The following is a 15,428-nucleotide window of genomic DNA, read 5'->3' on the forward strand; positions in this document are numbered from 1 at the left end:
AACCCTCATCCAGGTATCATCAACTCAAAAATCTCCAACCTCATCACTTAAATCATCCAAATTAGGTGTGGGTGAGGCTCTGGATAGAACTGTCCCTGGGGAGAATCTCTTCTCCATTCATGGACTTGTGACACTAGAAAACACGTAATCTGTTCCTAAAACACAACAGTAGAATGGGCACAGATACAGCTACAGACATTCCCACTTAGAAAGGGAGAAATGGAAAGAAAAAAGGAAGTTGTGATGCAAATCGAAAATCCACCTGGGAAAACGACATAAGGTTTCAAGGCCTGGGAATAATCCTCTGTGGCTCCTACTTTCCGGCCTCACGGCCTGACCTTGGAGGCTTCCTTTCTTTCTTGTGTGCTTTTCAGCTGCTCATTTCCTGGCTGTATGGTTTGGGGGGTCTGACAGCTTTCATCCATCTTACCCTCTCTCTGCCTCTTTCACTGCAAGGTGGCAATGTCTCTGTTTGCAAGACATTCTCAGGAACCATGTGGTCTCCTGTGTATGGCTCTGGGATTCACTCTATTAGACAAGAGGCACCGCCACAGATCTTTCTAGACAATCCCATTTCTATGCTTGGTTTCTGCTGAGATGGCCGCGGAAATCCACAAGTCACATGGCTAATCCCTCCAAAGAGGCCTTGTGTGATTGAATACTCTGACCTTTGATCCTTCCTAGGCACTAGCAAAAGATTGTCCAGGAACATCGTTGGAGTTCTCCTCAGAGCACACTTTCCTGACAGCAAATGGCCTAATTTTAGAATTGTTTGCAATCTGGGTAGGCTGAGAATTTCTAACATACCAAGTTCTGATGCCCTTTTGTCTCTTTTTTTCCTCTCAGGAAAAAAAAAATCGAGCCACACCTTCAACACTGGCAACACAGATAAATACTACCGTTTATCCTCACAAATTCTGCTTTTCATAGAACTGTAAAACACAGTTCTGCTAAGCTTTCTGCTACTATATAAAAACATATCCCGTTTCTTCCATCTTCCAATAACATATTTCCCATTTCCTTCTGAGCCCTCAATGCCCACAGGATCTTAATTGTCCATATCTCTACCAACGGTCTGTTTGTGGTGATTTAGGTATTCTCTTCCATGCTTCTTCGCTTCCCCCCGGGCCCTCACTAGCAAGTTGTAACATTCCTGTTTCTACTAACAGTCTATTCAAAGCAAGCTAGGCTTTTCCTATCACCCTCGGCAAAGTTATTCCAGACACTATCCATTACCTAATTCCAAAGCCACGCCCACATTTTTAGGTATTTGTTCTAAAAGCAGCCATTTCCAGGTACCAACACCTGCATCAGTCAGGATTCAACCAGAGCAATAGAACCAGCAGGAGAAAGATATTAAGCTATTAATTGCAAGGATCTGGATCCCACAACTGCAGGAGCTTGCCCCAGCAGGCTTCAAACCCCCGGGGGGCAGAGCCGGGTGCCCTCGGGAAGGGCTGGCCTCAGCGGCTGGCACAGACAGCGCTGCTGCCCACAGGTGGAACCGCTTGTCCGTCAAGAAAGCCCCAGCTCTGCTCTGAAGGCCTTTCAGCTGATTGAATCAGGCTCCCCTGCTGATCCAGGGTAATCTCCCTTAAAGTTCACTGACTGTGGATTTTAATTACATCTACAAAATACCTTCACGGCAACACCTACGTCAGCGTTTGGGGACTGTCGCCTAGCAGGGTCAACATACAGAACTGACCTTCGAGGGGCGCCTGGGTGGCTTAGTCGGTTGAGCGTCCGACTTTCGCTTAGGTCATGATCTCGCAGTTCGCGGGTTCGGGCCCGGCGTCGGGCTATGTGCTGACTGCCAGCTCAGAGCCTGGAGCCTGTTTCAGTCTGTGACTCCCACTCTCTCTGACCCTCCGCTGCTCACGCTGTCTCTCTCTCTCTCTCCTAAGAAATAGATAAAACATTTAAAAAAAAAAAAAAAGAAAAAAAAGAACTGACCTTCGAACATCCAAATCCGTAGAAAAGACAGAAAGCATATATCAACAAATTAACAAATACTTAGCCACATTCTAAAACAAACAAGAGCAAACAAAAAGAATTCTTAGTGGACCAGAAATCAAGATAATTCTTTTTTCCCCCTAAAGGTCCCATTTTATTGTTTTCAGTACAGTCTCAGTCCTGCCAGGGATGCATACCCTGGGTCTAATCATGAGGAAACATTAGACAATCCCAAATTGAGGGACATGCTGCAAAGAACGGCCCTGTAATACTCAAAAGTGTCAAGGTCATGAAATTCAAGAATGAAAGATTGTTCTAGATAGAAGGAGACTAGAGAAACATGACAACTAAATGCAACACATGATTCTGGGCTGGATCCTTTTGCTATAAAGGATATCATTTAGAAAAGCAATGGAACTCGAATGGGGTCTGAAGATTAGATAGCAGGAAAGTATCAGCATTCATTTCCTGATTTTGATGGTTGTGCTGTGGTTACGGAGGAGAATGTTCTTGTTAGCAGGAAATATACAGTAAAGCATTGGGGCAACATACTGGCAACTTACTCTCAAATGGTTTAGAAAAAAGTTTTGTGTGCTACCCAGGCAAGTTTTCTCTCAGTTTGAGATTGTTACACCAAATAAAGGTGAAAAAAGAGTTACTCTTTGGAGATACTTTTTTTTAAAAATTTTTTTTTTTAATGTTTTATTCACTTCTAGGAGAGAGAGAGACAGCGTGAGCAGGGGAGGGTCAGAGAGAGGGAATCACAGACTGAAACAGGCTCCAGTCTCCGAGCTGGCAGTCAGCACAGAGCCCGATGCGGGGCTCGAACCCACGAACCGCAGATCATGATCTAAGCAAAAGTCGGACGCCCAACCGACTAAGCCACCCAGGCGCCCCTCTTTGGAGATACTTTAAATGGTTTCCCAGGTCAAAGTTTCCCCTGGCACTGCTACTGTGTTAATATAATATTGAGAGTTCTGTAATGATGTAACAATGATGTAAGAAGAAAACATCAAAGAAAACAAGAATAGCAAAAAACCCAGCAAGGTGTAAAGACTGAAAGGGAATGGATGTTATTATTTTTTTTGATGTTTGTTTATTTTTGAGAGAGAGAGTGTGTGTGTGACCAGTGAAGGAGCAGAGAGAGAAGGAGACACAGAATCCCAAGCAGGCTCCAGGTTCTAAGCTGTTAGCACAGAGCCCCACATGGGGCTCGAATTCACGAATTGGGAGATCATGACCTGAGCTGAAGTTGGACACTTAACCAACTGAGCCACCCAAACACCCCTGTAACTGTTTTTTTTTAATTTTTATTTTTTAATGTTTATTTATTTTTGAGAGAGAGAGAGACAGAGTGCAATTGGGGGAGAGGCCGAGATAGGGAGACACAGAATCCGAAGCAGGCTCCAGGCTCTGAGAGGTCAGCACAGAGCCTGACCTGGGGCTCACAGAAGGTGAGATCATGACCCGAGCCAAAGTTGGACGCTTAACCGACTGAGTCACCCATGCGCCCCCTCTGTAACTGTTTTTTATTTGCAGAAGACATAATTATCTCTATAGAAAACCCAAGAGAATCAGTAGAAAAACTAGGAAAGCCAAGGAAAGAGGTCATTAAAATTGCCAGATAGAAAATCAAGTATAGGGGTGCCTGGGTGGCTCAGTTAAGAGTCCGACTTGGGCTCAGGTCATGATGTTGGGGTTCATGGGCTCGAGCCCTGCCTGGGACTCTATGCTGACAGCTCAGAGCCTGAGGCCTGCTTCAGACTCTGTGTCTCCCTCTCTCTCTCTCTCTCTGACCCTCCCCCATTTGTGCTCTCTCTCTCTCTCTCAAAAATAAATAAACATTAAAAAGAAAATCAATTATAGATAGGGGCACCTGGCTGGCTTAGTCCATAGAGCATGTGACTCTTGATCTTGGAGTCATGAGTTTGAGCCCCACATTGAGCACAGAGATGCCTTACAAAAGAAAGAAAGAAAGAAAATCAATTTTATTTCTTTGGAGGCCTAACTGAAACATTTGCAATGTTTAAAGTGGATATGGAATTAATATGCAGAATATATAGTAAAATCTTATAAATCAACAAGAATAATGACAGGAAAGACAACAGGAAAAAATGCACACGGGACATGTACAGGCATTTTAGAGAGAAGTACAGTTGGCTAACAAGAATATGAAGTAACCCTCAAACTCACCAGTATTTAGAAAAATGCAATTGTGAATAACCAGGGATACCTGGGTGGCTCAGTCAGTTAAGCATCTGACTTCACCTCAGGTCATGTTCTCATGGTTTGAGGGTTTGAACCCCACATCAGGCTCTCTGCTGTCAGTACAGAGCCCACTTTGGATCCTCTGTCCCCCTCTCTCTCTGACCCTCCCTTGCTCACACGTGCTTTCTCTCTCTCTCAAAAATAAATATTCAAAAGAAAAAACAAAAAGAAAGAAAGAAAACAACCAAAAGTCCACCTAATACCCATTAAAATTGTAAAAACTAGAAAGTTGTATAATATCAAGGGTTGGAAAGGAGAGAGATAGTAAAACTTCAAGTAATATTAAGAATGTATACAGTTACAAATCTTCAGAAAAATAATCTGGTGGTATTTAGTGAAGTTAAGTTTGCATAAGCCTTCTGACCCAGAAATTACACTCCTGGATATATGTCCCACAGAAAGTCTTGAACAGGTTCACGGAGGACCATTTAAGAAGATAATTCTTTAGCATTGTTCATAGATGTGGGGAATAGATAAGTAAAGTATGAGGGATGCCTACCGTGGAATCCTATGCAACTATTGTAAGCAATGGACTATATTAAATACAGAAATAAGGATGGATCCTGGAAACAGAGTTGGCTGAAAAAAGTAAAAACAAAATCATGTGGTAATGCCACTTATACAAATTAAAAACACAGACACTATATAAACCGTAGTAGGTTGAATAATGACGCACTCCCAAAGAGGTCCACGTCTCAATCCTCTGAATTTGTGGATGTTACCTTATATGGCAAAAAGGAGTGTGCAGGTGTGGTTAAGGACCTTGAGATAGGGATGTTATCCTGGATTATATGGGTCACCCAATGTTATCACAAGAGTCCTCATAAGACAGAAGCAGATCACATTGAGTAGTAGAGGTGATGAGAGAAGCAGAGGTTAGAGTCATGGAAGAGGAGGCCTCAAGCTAAGGAACGCTGGCAGCCCCTAGAAACTGGAAAAGGCAGGAAATAGACTCTCCCCTGAAGCCTCCAGAAGGAATGGAGCTGTGCCAACACCTTGATTTTAGACTTCTGACCTCCAGACCCATAAGAGAACAGGTATTGTTTTAAGCCACTAAATTTGTCGCAACTTGTTACAGCAACAATAAGAAACTAATATACAACTGTATAATACATATATACAAGTGTATGTGTTTTATAAGCACACATTCATAGTTAAGAACTTCTATCAAGTGCTCTCTCTGGCAGCACATATACTAAAATTGGGGGGAAAAATCTATCAAGCACATTAGAGTGCTGTTTATGGGGCAGAGGAATAGGGAAGCAGATGGGGAATAAGGGGTGGGTGAGTGATAGAATAAAACAAGAGAGGTGGCTTGCACCTTCCCACACACAGTGTCCAGCAAAGACAAATGGAAGCAGGTCGCTCTGGCCTCAATGTAGAAAACAGGTTGTATATTCTGAAAGGCACAGCAGATATTCTGGACATTGGCTCTTTTAAAGACTTCTCTGATATAAAAATCAGTCTTCCTACAAGGGAGATTGATTCTGTGAAGGTGATTCCGCCCTGATGAACAGGCATAAATATTTAGGTCAAAGGAAGGTATATCCTCTTGATAAATCACTCAATTTCTCTTATGAATTTGAATAGTGTGAGTCAGTCTCTAGATCCACTCTGGGTGGCCTGACAAACTCCCGTTTCCAGGTTTGCGAAGCTGAGGACGAGACCTGCACTGTACTGATTACCTTAAAATCATGCAAAACCACTATGCAGGCAGCCTCCATCCTGGTGCCTCTCCGTCTTCCAAACTTTTGCCTTATCCCTCCCTGTATCCCGAACACCTACCAAAGGGCTTTACACACAGTAGGTGCACAATGCTTGCTAGTAGCCGTTCTGTGGATCCTGTGGTTAGAATCTGGCACATTCACGATTCCTATCAGTGGAATGAGGTGACCTTCTCTTTCCCTCAACTCAGACCACCTTTCTAGTTTTATTTTCTACTGTTTCCTACATTTCATCTACCCCCTAAGAGCTCACTATTCTCTGAACACGCCATATTCTTTCAGGGTTTATTTTTTTCCTTTGCAAGTACTGTTCAAATGACTAGAATAACCTTCTTTTATTTTTTAGTTTTACATTTTAAAGTAATCTCTATACTCAACATGGGGTTCGAACTCACAACCCCGAGGTCAAGACTTGCATGGTCTACCAGCTGAGCCAGCCAGGTGACCTGCCTTCTCTCTTTTTAAAGAGGAAAATCAAATATTACTTCTTAGAGGTCTTCACTGTCACTTCATGCATTCATTTGATCAATTATTCATCCATCTGTTGAGTCATTCAACAAATATTGAGCACTTTACAAGCTAGGCACAATGCAAGGCATTGAAAATATGATGGTGAACCAAAATAAAAGGTCACCACCCTCATGGAGGTCTAGCAGAGGGGTCGAGTTTAATAAACACAATATAGTATGTTCACACTGATGAATAATCAATTGTCAACTGAGATGCATGCTCTGAGGAAACAAACACTGTTCTCTGAGAGCACATAACCAGGGAATCTTTTTAGAATTAGGGTGGGTTGTGAGTAGAGGGGTTCAAGGAAGGCTTCTATACGGAAGTAACAATGAGTATCAATTTGGAGGCACAAATAGGCCAAGTGGAAGCAAAAAAGGCCTTGCAGGCGGGGAGACCAGAAGGAACATGATCAGTTTGAGGAACTGAAAGTGGCAATGAAGTTGGGAAGCAGAGAACAAGGGAGAGAGTGACACAAGATAGGGACTGTGAGTGAGGAACGGTCAAGGCACGGTGGTAACATGACCAGAACTGCAATTTTGAAAGATTACTGAAGCTGCTGGATGGCGAAAGTATGAAAGTGGAAAAGGGCGCCAGGGTGGCTCAGTCGGTTAAGTGTCCGGCTTCGGCTCAGGTCATGATCTCTCCGGGTTCGGTGGGTTCAAGCCCCGCGTCGGGCTCTGTGCTGACTGCCAGCTCAGAGCCTGGAGCCTGTTTCGGATTCTGTGTCTCCCTCTCTCTCTGACCCTCCCCTGCTCACGCTGTCTCTCTCTCAGAAATAAATAAAACATTAAAAAAAGAAAAAAAAGAAAGTGGAGAGCAAGAGAGAATGGGGGTATGAGACTCTTGAAATTCTTTAAGTGCCATTTAGGTGTAAGATTAGGGTGGTCGTGATAAAGAGGAAGAAAAAATGAATTGCAAAGATATGAAAAATAGTAAGAATGAGAGAGAGATTGTATGAGGAGGGAAAGGAGTTGAAAAATAACTCCCGGTCCCTGGCTTGAGTAATAGAAACCACTGTCGTCAGGGAGAAAATCTACCAGAGCCCTGCACATTTGACACCATTGTCCATTTCCCCCGTCTTCCGTTAGAGGTCACCACTCCATTCTGACCGGAGTATTGGTTGTTTCACACCCCGGTAACAGGCAGGTGACACCCCTCTCCCCAGTCCTCCAGGCCTGTGGTGCTGAATGGGTTCCAGTGACACGGTTTGGGCTTATTTCTTATCAGTGAAATGGAGACCACACCTCACCGGGTCGTGAGGCTCCTGCGAGGAAAAGATGGTTTATTTTTATTTTTATTATTGTTAGGCTCCATTCTATTCCATCCAGCCTTCTCTGTCCGTTTGGAAGCGCTTTCTCGTCCCAGACACAATGCGTAAATGCTTGCTATACGCCTCTGGAACTGCGTCCCCAAAGGTTAACGCTGCAATCGGTCAGAGAGGTCGGCGTCTGGGGCTCGGGCCAGCCCCGAACACCGTTAGCCTCTTTCAGGACAGCGCACCCCTCCCGCAAAGCCCGGAGAACGGTCCTTCTCAGAGCAGTCCCGAGACATCGCGAGAGTTCGCAGCGCCCGTTGTGCCACGCCTTCCCCAGCCTCAGAACGCCCTCCTCCTTTCTCTTATCCCGCCTCCCATCCCGCGCTCCACTCTCGGATTGGCTGACTGAGTCGGGTCAGTTTTTTCCTGGCCAGAAAGCGGTTCGACTACTAGTCCTTCTTATGGCCCCGCCTCCGAAGCCTGTGGATTGGAGAGCTCAGCCAGGTGTCACGCGCCTTCGCGGGAGCGCAGAAGAGCCAATCAGGCGCTCGGCGTATTTTACAAACTGGGGAAGGAGCCGCAGAAGCCAGAGTAAGGAAAAAGCGGAGGAAGTGTGGGTGAGCCATAGTGGTTCCGAGGTGGGTGCGGCTTGGAGGTCTTGAACGGAATGGGGACTGCGGGGCTCCTAGGGAGGAGAGGCAGCTCGGGGTCCTGGGGCGAAAGAGTAGGCAGGCTCAGGAAGTCTGGAGGTGGCACCGCGAACAGTGGCCTTAGAAGCATCGGTCTTCTGGGCGCATGGGTTTGGGCCATGGTGGGAGCTTCAGGAATGTCAGAACCGATGCGCCAAACTGGCTGACCTTTGATCCCACATCCTTTCCTCCCCATCTCAGTTGTAGCCGTCATGACCACTCTCCAAACCACGAAGGATCCTCTCCCTAGGGGTGTATCTCCTACCCCTAGCAAGATTCCCGTACGCTCTCAGAGACGCCCCCCTCTATCCACAGTCAAACCCTGCGTCCTGGACCAGGAGAACCAAGATCCAAAGGTAAGAGGGGCCTGGTGGGTAAAGACAGTAGCTACGAGGAGACAGCACACACCAGCAATGCACCTCAAAGCTGAACCCCAGCTTTTTGTCCTCCCTTCCTGTAGAGATTGGTGCAGAAGCTCAATATTCAACACCCTCTCAACTCAGCAGGCCCCACGCTGAAAGTCACACATAAAAAGGAGAAATCAGAAGGATCACTGGGGAGCACTCAGCTCCGGAACCCCTTGGAGGAACTGAGGCCTAGCCCTGGGAGACAAAATCTGGAGTCTAGGCCCCCTCCCCAGACAGGTACCTGTTGGAGGCTTGAAAACACAGTCTCCTTGTGTGGGGGTAGGGAATGGGATGAGTGCAGTGGCCTTTGTGACCTTTCCACTACCCTGATCTCCCACTTACTGTAAGAGTCCTGGAATCTGCTCCTGGAAAACTCTCTACTCCGAAGCCCTCTCCTCCTTTCAGCAAAACGTCATCTTTTCTAAAGCCTTTTCCAGCTCCCTAGGTCACAATCAATTGCTCTGCGTTCTAATACTTTGTAGTACTTTTCTTATAACATGTCCAGACTTTGGCTTGAGTCTGTTACCTCTCTGTAGTTTGATGGTAACTTCTTTAGGATGGAGGCTGGGCTTTCTCACTCATCTCTGAGGCTCCAGTGCCTAGAATAGTATCTTACATAAAGAAAAGTTCTGTGAACTTTGGTGAACTGAGTTTAATAATATGAGTCTCTTTGGCTCACTCTTGCACCTCAAGGTAACTACAGTGGGGTCCGTGGCCCCTCAGCCTTCTTCCTTCCTGTTCCTTCTCACTCTTCCTTCTCTTGCAGAGGCTCCAGGGACCATAGAGTTTGTGGCTGACCCTGCAGCCCTGGCCACCATCCTGTCAGGTGAGGGGGTGAAGAGCTGTCGCCTGGGGCGCCAGCCCAGTCTCGCTCAGAGAGTACTGGTTCGAGGGAGCCAGGGAGGCACCATCCGTAGGGGCCAGGTAATAAGACAGGCTATGAGAAAATCAGGCTGGTGTAGACTGAGGACGGAATCCTGAGCCTGTGCTGATAGCCTCTTTTGTGGTGTCAGGGTGCCCGTGCCTCTGCATACTTAGCCCCTAGAACTCCCACCCACCGACTGGACCCTGCAAGGGCTTCCTGCTTCTCGAGGCTGGAGGGACCAGGACCCCGCGGCCGGACCTTGTGTCCCCAGAGGCTAGAGGCTCTGGTGAGTGCCCTTGAGGGGCTAATATATTCAGTGTTTCTGGGAGCACTTTCCTGGGACAAAGCTGGGCTTTAGGAGAGAAGTTACCTCATAATGAACCAGAGGGTTGTGGAGATGATGGGGCTGGTGATGAGGCCTGAAGTTTTGGGGTCCACCTCTGACTCTCTTTTCTTCTCTTGCTTGCATGGGTCAGATTCCACCTTCAGGACCTTCCTTTCACCCCTCTGCTCACCCCAGTTTCCAGGAGCTAAGAAGAGGGACAGGTGGCAGCAGCCGGTGAGGAAGAAAGGATCATTTGGAAAAGAATGATCCAATGTCTGATACAGGGGTCCCTCAGAGCTAGAGTCTTCCAGTAGCTTTAGGACTTCCCACCAACCCAGGAGGGAAGGAGAAAACTTGTGGATGCCTTGAGTGAACCCTTGGAATAGGGTTCAGCCTCCATAGCCAGGCCTCAGTGTGACACCAGTTTTTTCGGGTTGTGGGGGAAGAAGGAACAGAAATCAGAAATGCTACCTCTTCTATTTAGTGGCTAGAGCATAGATGATGCCAATAATTGGGATTTAGGTGTGACTTCTGACTCTCAGCACTACCCAGTTTTGTAAGTTTGCCCTAACCCCCAAGCTTCAGGTTTTTTTTTTTTTTTTTTAATCTGTCAAATGAGGATAATGTTTGTATCATTAGAGAGAGGGGTTGTTTTGCGAAGAATTAAATGAGATGATGTTTGTAAAGCACTTAGCAAAGTGCCCAGCTCATACTTGGTACTTAGTGACTGCTAGCTGCTGTCCTTATTATCAGCAGGACTTTGGTGAAGCAGACCTCAGGATTACCCCTGGAGACCTCAGTCCAGCCTGGTGAGTTTGTCTGGCCATGGGGAGAAAATAGGGGCAGACAGGCTACGTGCAAGACGGGAGAAAGTTCAGCAGGTCAGGGTGGGGGCTGGTAGAGAGAGGGGAAGGCCACATCAGAAGGAACCAGAGAGGAAGGGACCTTGATAGGCCAGAGGTTGCCCCATTGCACTTGTGTAAAAGGGGGTGGTGCCCACTGGAGCCCTCTCTCTGCCACTTCTGAAAGATTTACCTTCCACTCACTGTTCTGTCCTCAGCCCTACAAGCCATCAGCACACCCCTAGCCCACGCAGGTGCTCAGATTAATAAGTGATTACTGGGATAGTGCTGGGCTCCAAGGGGATGCTGGATGGGTCCTCACATCTGATGGTACAGTGGGGGCCGTCAAGCTGGCATACCCTCTTTGGAGGTTGCAGAACCCTATGCCAGACATCGGTGTGTGTTCTAGACACTACAGCAAATTTCCTGTCTCCTCGTAGCTCCCTCTCTCCCTGAAGGAGAACATGAAGTTGTTACTCACTCTGATGAAGGAGGAGGGGGCCCCCTAGGTCTGGCCCAGCGGGTACCATTAAGAGAGATAACCCACACCAGGGTGAGATGGGTCCCTTCTGGGACGGGGAGAGGCGGGGGAGATGTTTGGGGGAATTCTCTGGCAGCAGCCAGCCCTGAGGGTTGTGGGTGGGCCTTGGAATGCTAACTGAGCCTGTGTTTGCCCCATGGGCCCAAGGCCTCTCCAGAGTGGGACTAGCCTCTGCTTACCAGGTGGCAGGAGCCTTGGGCCAAGAGGTCACAGTCTGGTATATATTTGTATCACCATTAAATCAGTGCTGAGAATGAGACAGACCTGACATTCATTCACTCCACGGTTCTCTAGGTTCTGGATACACAGTAGTAAACAAGTTCATATTCAAGAAGAGGGAGATGAAAAATAAACCCATATGTAAAATAATGTAGCATGTCAGCTGGTGATAAGTTAAAAAAAAAAAAAGTAGGCACTGAAGGGGGTGGGGAAGTAGGGGAGTGAGATGTTGTAATTTCAGATAGATTGGTCAGGGGAATCGCATTGAGCAGATGAAATTCTAGTGAAGACCAAAAGGAGCTGGGGAGTGAACCGTGCAGGTATCTGGGAGAAGGACATTCCAGGCCAGAAGAACCGCCGCTGCAAAGGCCCTAGAGAGGGAATGTGCCTCATGTGTTTAAGGATTGGCAGAAAGAGGACTCCAGCCAAGCTGAAGCAGAGCAAGAAGGATGACAGGAAGCGAGGTTAGACGATGGCGAGATCAGGTTGGGTAAGGATTTATAAACCAGTGTGAGGCCTTGGCTGTTTTTTGGATTGAGTGGAAAGCCATGGAGAGGGGTCATGAACAAGAGAGAGAGAGGATTTGATTAGGTCTTCATGGAATGGCACTGGCTGCTGCAATGAGAAGACATAGGAATGCAAGGGGGGAGCGATCCCTCTTCCGCCTCGTTCCTCCCCACAGGACGGCCGTGCCTCCCACCTGATACCCTCTCCTGGCCGTGTGGTGACACCTTCCATGGCCCATCCATCACCTTTCGGACGGGCTCAGCGCGTACCCTCGCCTGGCGCCTCAGCTCCAGTTTGTATCCACAACTCCCGGGGGCTGGGCGAGGGCAGAGCCATCTGGCTGGGACCCCTGCTCGGTTGGGTTTTGTTCCTGCTCACCCATCCTCCTCTCTCCCCAGACCTCGTATTCAGTTTTGCGGCGTCTTGCCATTCGCCCCAAAATCCAGTTCACACCCATCCCATCGGCCCCCAGAGCTCAGCAGGTAAGGGAGAGAGGAGAGAGCGGGGGAGGTAGCTGGCACAGGCCAGGGCGGGGGAGGAAGGGGAGGGATGGGCACAGAGAGAGCTATGATTGTCTCACTTCTGTCTCAGGCCCAGTGTTTGAGTGGCCTCTCCCCTCAGCCTTGCCCTGAAGAGCCTGCCCTGCCCTGGGTAAGTATCTCAGGCTTTTCCATGCTGAGATCCCTCTCTGTGTCCCGTTGGTCTGAGCCCAGCAGTTTAAGGCAGGTGGGCTCTCTGCCAAAGCTTCCAACTCTCCAACTCTCCCTCCCCCTCTGCTGCCCCTCCTAATCTCCGTTTAGGGCCGCTCGCCTCACCACGTCCCTTCTTCGTGAGGGTGGGACTGGACTGGCCTTCCTGCCCCAGCCCGGCTTCCTCACGCGGCCCTGTCCTCCCATGTGGCAGGAGCAGATTGCAGTCCGGTTATTTGACCAGGAGAGTTGTGTGAGTTTGCACGAGGGGCCTGGGAAACCCGCTGTGGCAGCTCCTCATGGACCCCGCCCTGGCACAACCCCCAAGCTCCAGGAGCTGAAGATGCAGGTGGGTCTGTGTGGGCAACAGCTTTGATGCCTGATTGGCCAGGACACCGCTGGGAAGGGGATGCAGGAGGAGAGGGAAGTATGGGAATAGGACAGTGTGGGTGGAGACTTGAGCCCACACCCTGACATCATGCTGGGTACTCCTCTCCCCCCCACAGCGCATCAATATCCTGCAGCAGCTGTTGCGACAGGAGGTAGAAGGGCTCCCAGAGGGCACGTATGTCCCCCTGAATGGAGGCTCCACTCTGGATATGGTTGAACTTCAGCCCCTGCTGGCAGAGATTTCTAGTACTCCGAATGCCCCGAAGCAGAATTCAGGAGCCTTACACCTTCCTGGAGTGTTACAGAACCCTGGGCTACCAAAGCCCTGCCTTCCAGAGGAATGTGGGGAGCCACACCCCTGCCCAGGAGCAAAGCTGGAAATAGCTCAACCCTGCCCTGCAGCAGAGCCAGGACCCCCAGAGCCCAGCCATAGCAAGGAGCCTGGGATACCAGAACCCTCTGTCCAGGAACAGCCTGAGGTATCAGAGCCCTGCCCTCCAGGAGAACCTGGACCCCTTCCGGCAGACTCCCACGGGCAGATTGGACTCCTAGAGCCCTCCCCTAGGATAGACCCTGGGGCATCAGAGGCCTGCTCCCTGGAACCCAGAAGTCCAGAGTTCAGCCCAAAGCCCTGCTGTCGTCAGTGGGCTCCAGCGACCACCAGCCTGATCTTCTCCTCCCAACACCCACTCTGTGCCAGCCCCCCCATTCACTCACTCCGGTCAACAGGCCAGGCAGGTAAGGAGTCAGCCGGAAGGGCTTGTGAACAAAGGAGGTCCTCCTCTCTCACTGGGAGCGGGCCCCTACCTTGCACCAGCTGGTCCCATTGCTTGCATTTCCCCACCTACCCTGCCCCAGCCTGGCGCTCTCCCTTCAGGGAGAAGGGAGGAGTTGCGCCTCAAGCTGTGTGCTGCTAATGGTGTAGCCCTTGGTGGGGGAGTGGGGAAGCGCTGTATATGGTGGGAGTTTAGGACCCCAGAGTCTGTCCTCAGGTCTCTGTGGCCCTCGGCCCTCAGGCCCCAGCAACCTGGCCCCTCGAACACTGGCTCTGAGACAGCGCCTCAAAGCATGTTTGACTGCCATCCACGGCTTCCACGAGGCCCGCCTGGATGATGAGTGTGCCTTCTATACCAGCCGAGCCCCACCGTCAGGCCCCACCCGAGCCTGTACCAACCCTGTGGCCACGTTACTTGAATGGCAGGACGCCCTGGTGAGCCTCCCCTTCACAGCAGAGCTGTGCCTGCACAGCAAGCCTGTGGAAAGTAGGGTGGTGTGGGGAGAGGGAGGGCTGGGGGCAGGGGATGATAGCCTCTGCTTCTTTGCAGTGGTCAGTGGGGAAGGGTTGGCTACAGTTCAAGGATGGCTGGGCTGTGACAAGATCTCTCTCTCCAGTGTTTTATTCCAGTTGGTTCTGCTGCCCCACAGGACTGTCTATCATGATGCATCCACATCCTGTCCTGCCTTGCTCCTTCCTTTTAGCCCTTATTTATTACCCTTCAATAAAGTTTCTTTTTTAAAAATGTTTATTTATTAATTTTGAGAGAGAGAGAGAGAGAGAGAGAGAGAACTCAAGCAGGGGAGGGGCAGAAAGAAAATCCCAAGCAGGCCCTAGGCCGTCAGCTCAAAGCCTGACTCGGGGCCTTTCACAAACATGAGAGATCATGACCTGAGCCAAAACCAAGAGTCAGACGTTCAACTGACTGAGCCACACAGGCGCCCCAATAAAGTTTCTAAAGTGTCCAAATGTCTGTTTCCCTCTGGGTTGACCTAGGCCAGCTACGACTGTTGCTCTCCAATTGCCCACACGGTGGCAGTGTCCTCCAGCTTAGAGGTGGGCCCTGGGCTCCCCCAGACTCCCTCACCTAAGAGCTATCCTAAAGGGACAAACTGCTCCTCCCCATCCCCACCCCTCAGCAAGCAATATGGGGGTGGGGGGGCAGGGGGAGAGAGTCGTGAATGTGGGCCTTTGGGGATCTGCTCTTCTTGCTTCTTGAGATCAATGCCACTCCCAGGAGTCATCACCAACTCCTCAACCCCCCAGAGCTCCTCTTCTTATAAGTTCACCTGCATCAGGCAGAAAGCAGAAGGATGGGACCCATATCTCTGGAATCCTCCCTTGTTAGTGTCACCCTGGCTGGTGTCTCCCTGCAGTAGGTCTCCAAGCTCTCCTGAAGCTGATACACCTCCCTTCCCATATTTGAGTAGAAGAAGCCTTGGGCTACTCCCCTTTTCCACCAGAGA

At 49.2% G+C, this 15,428-nt stretch overlaps 1 protein-coding gene across 5 annotated transcripts; it reads left to right on the forward strand.

Moving 5' to 3' along the window:
• Window positions 1-8,230: 8,230 nt before the first annotated feature.
• LOC120237860 (trophinin associated protein) lies at window positions 8,231-14,697 on the forward strand. 5 transcript variants are annotated; one of them, XM_039241306.1, is made up of 15 exons: window positions 8,231-8,304; window positions 8,604-8,758; window positions 8,863-9,046; window positions 9,576-9,733; window positions 9,823-9,960; window positions 10,151-10,233; window positions 10,753-10,808; window positions 11,282-11,394; window positions 12,284-12,400; window positions 12,507-12,590; window positions 12,700-12,759; window positions 13,012-13,146; window positions 13,304-13,925; window positions 14,204-14,397; window positions 14,580-14,697. In XM_039241306.1, the coding sequence occupies exons 2-15, from the start codon at window positions 8,615-8,617 to the stop codon at window positions 14,625-14,627; spliced, it is 2,136 nt and encodes a 711-aa protein (XP_039097237.1). In that variant the 5' UTR covers window positions 8,231-8,304; window positions 8,604-8,614; the 3' UTR covers window positions 14,628-14,697. The 5 variants fall into 5 exon arrangements, with proteins under 5 accessions (XP_039097237.1, XP_039097239.1, XP_039097235.1 ...); XM_039241308.1 differs by lacking the exon at window positions 14,580-14,697 and having other exon boundaries at window positions 8,231-8,351; window positions 13,304-13,666; window positions 13,753-13,925; window positions 14,204-14,391; XM_039241304.1 differs by having other exon boundaries at window positions 8,234-8,351.
• The last annotated feature ends 731 nt before the right edge of the window (window positions 14,698-15,428 follow it).

This window comes from Hyaena hyaena, unplaced genomic scaffold (assembly GCF_003009895.1).
Source record: "Hyaena hyaena isolate Hyena2069 unplaced genomic scaffold, ASM300989v1 scaffold_192, whole genome shotgun sequence".
Lineage (NCBI taxonomy): Eukaryota > Metazoa > Chordata > Mammalia > Carnivora > Hyaenidae > Hyaena > Hyaena hyaena.

Excerpts from the sequence above, each read along its gene's own strand:
- LOC120237860 (XM_039241306.1), top strand. The coding sequence starts at position 8,615 with ATGACCACTCTCCAAACCACGAAGGATCCTCTCCCTAGGGGTGTATCT. Across the intron at positions 8,759-8,862 it reads AGGAGAACCAAGATCCAAAG|AGATTGGTGCAGAAGCTCAA; the intron begins GTAAGAGGGGCC and ends CCCTTCCTGTAG. Across the intron at positions 14,398-14,579 it reads TTGAATGGCAGGACGCCCTG|TGTTTTATTCCAGTTGGTTC; the intron begins GTGAGCCTCCCC and ends CTCTCTCTCCAG.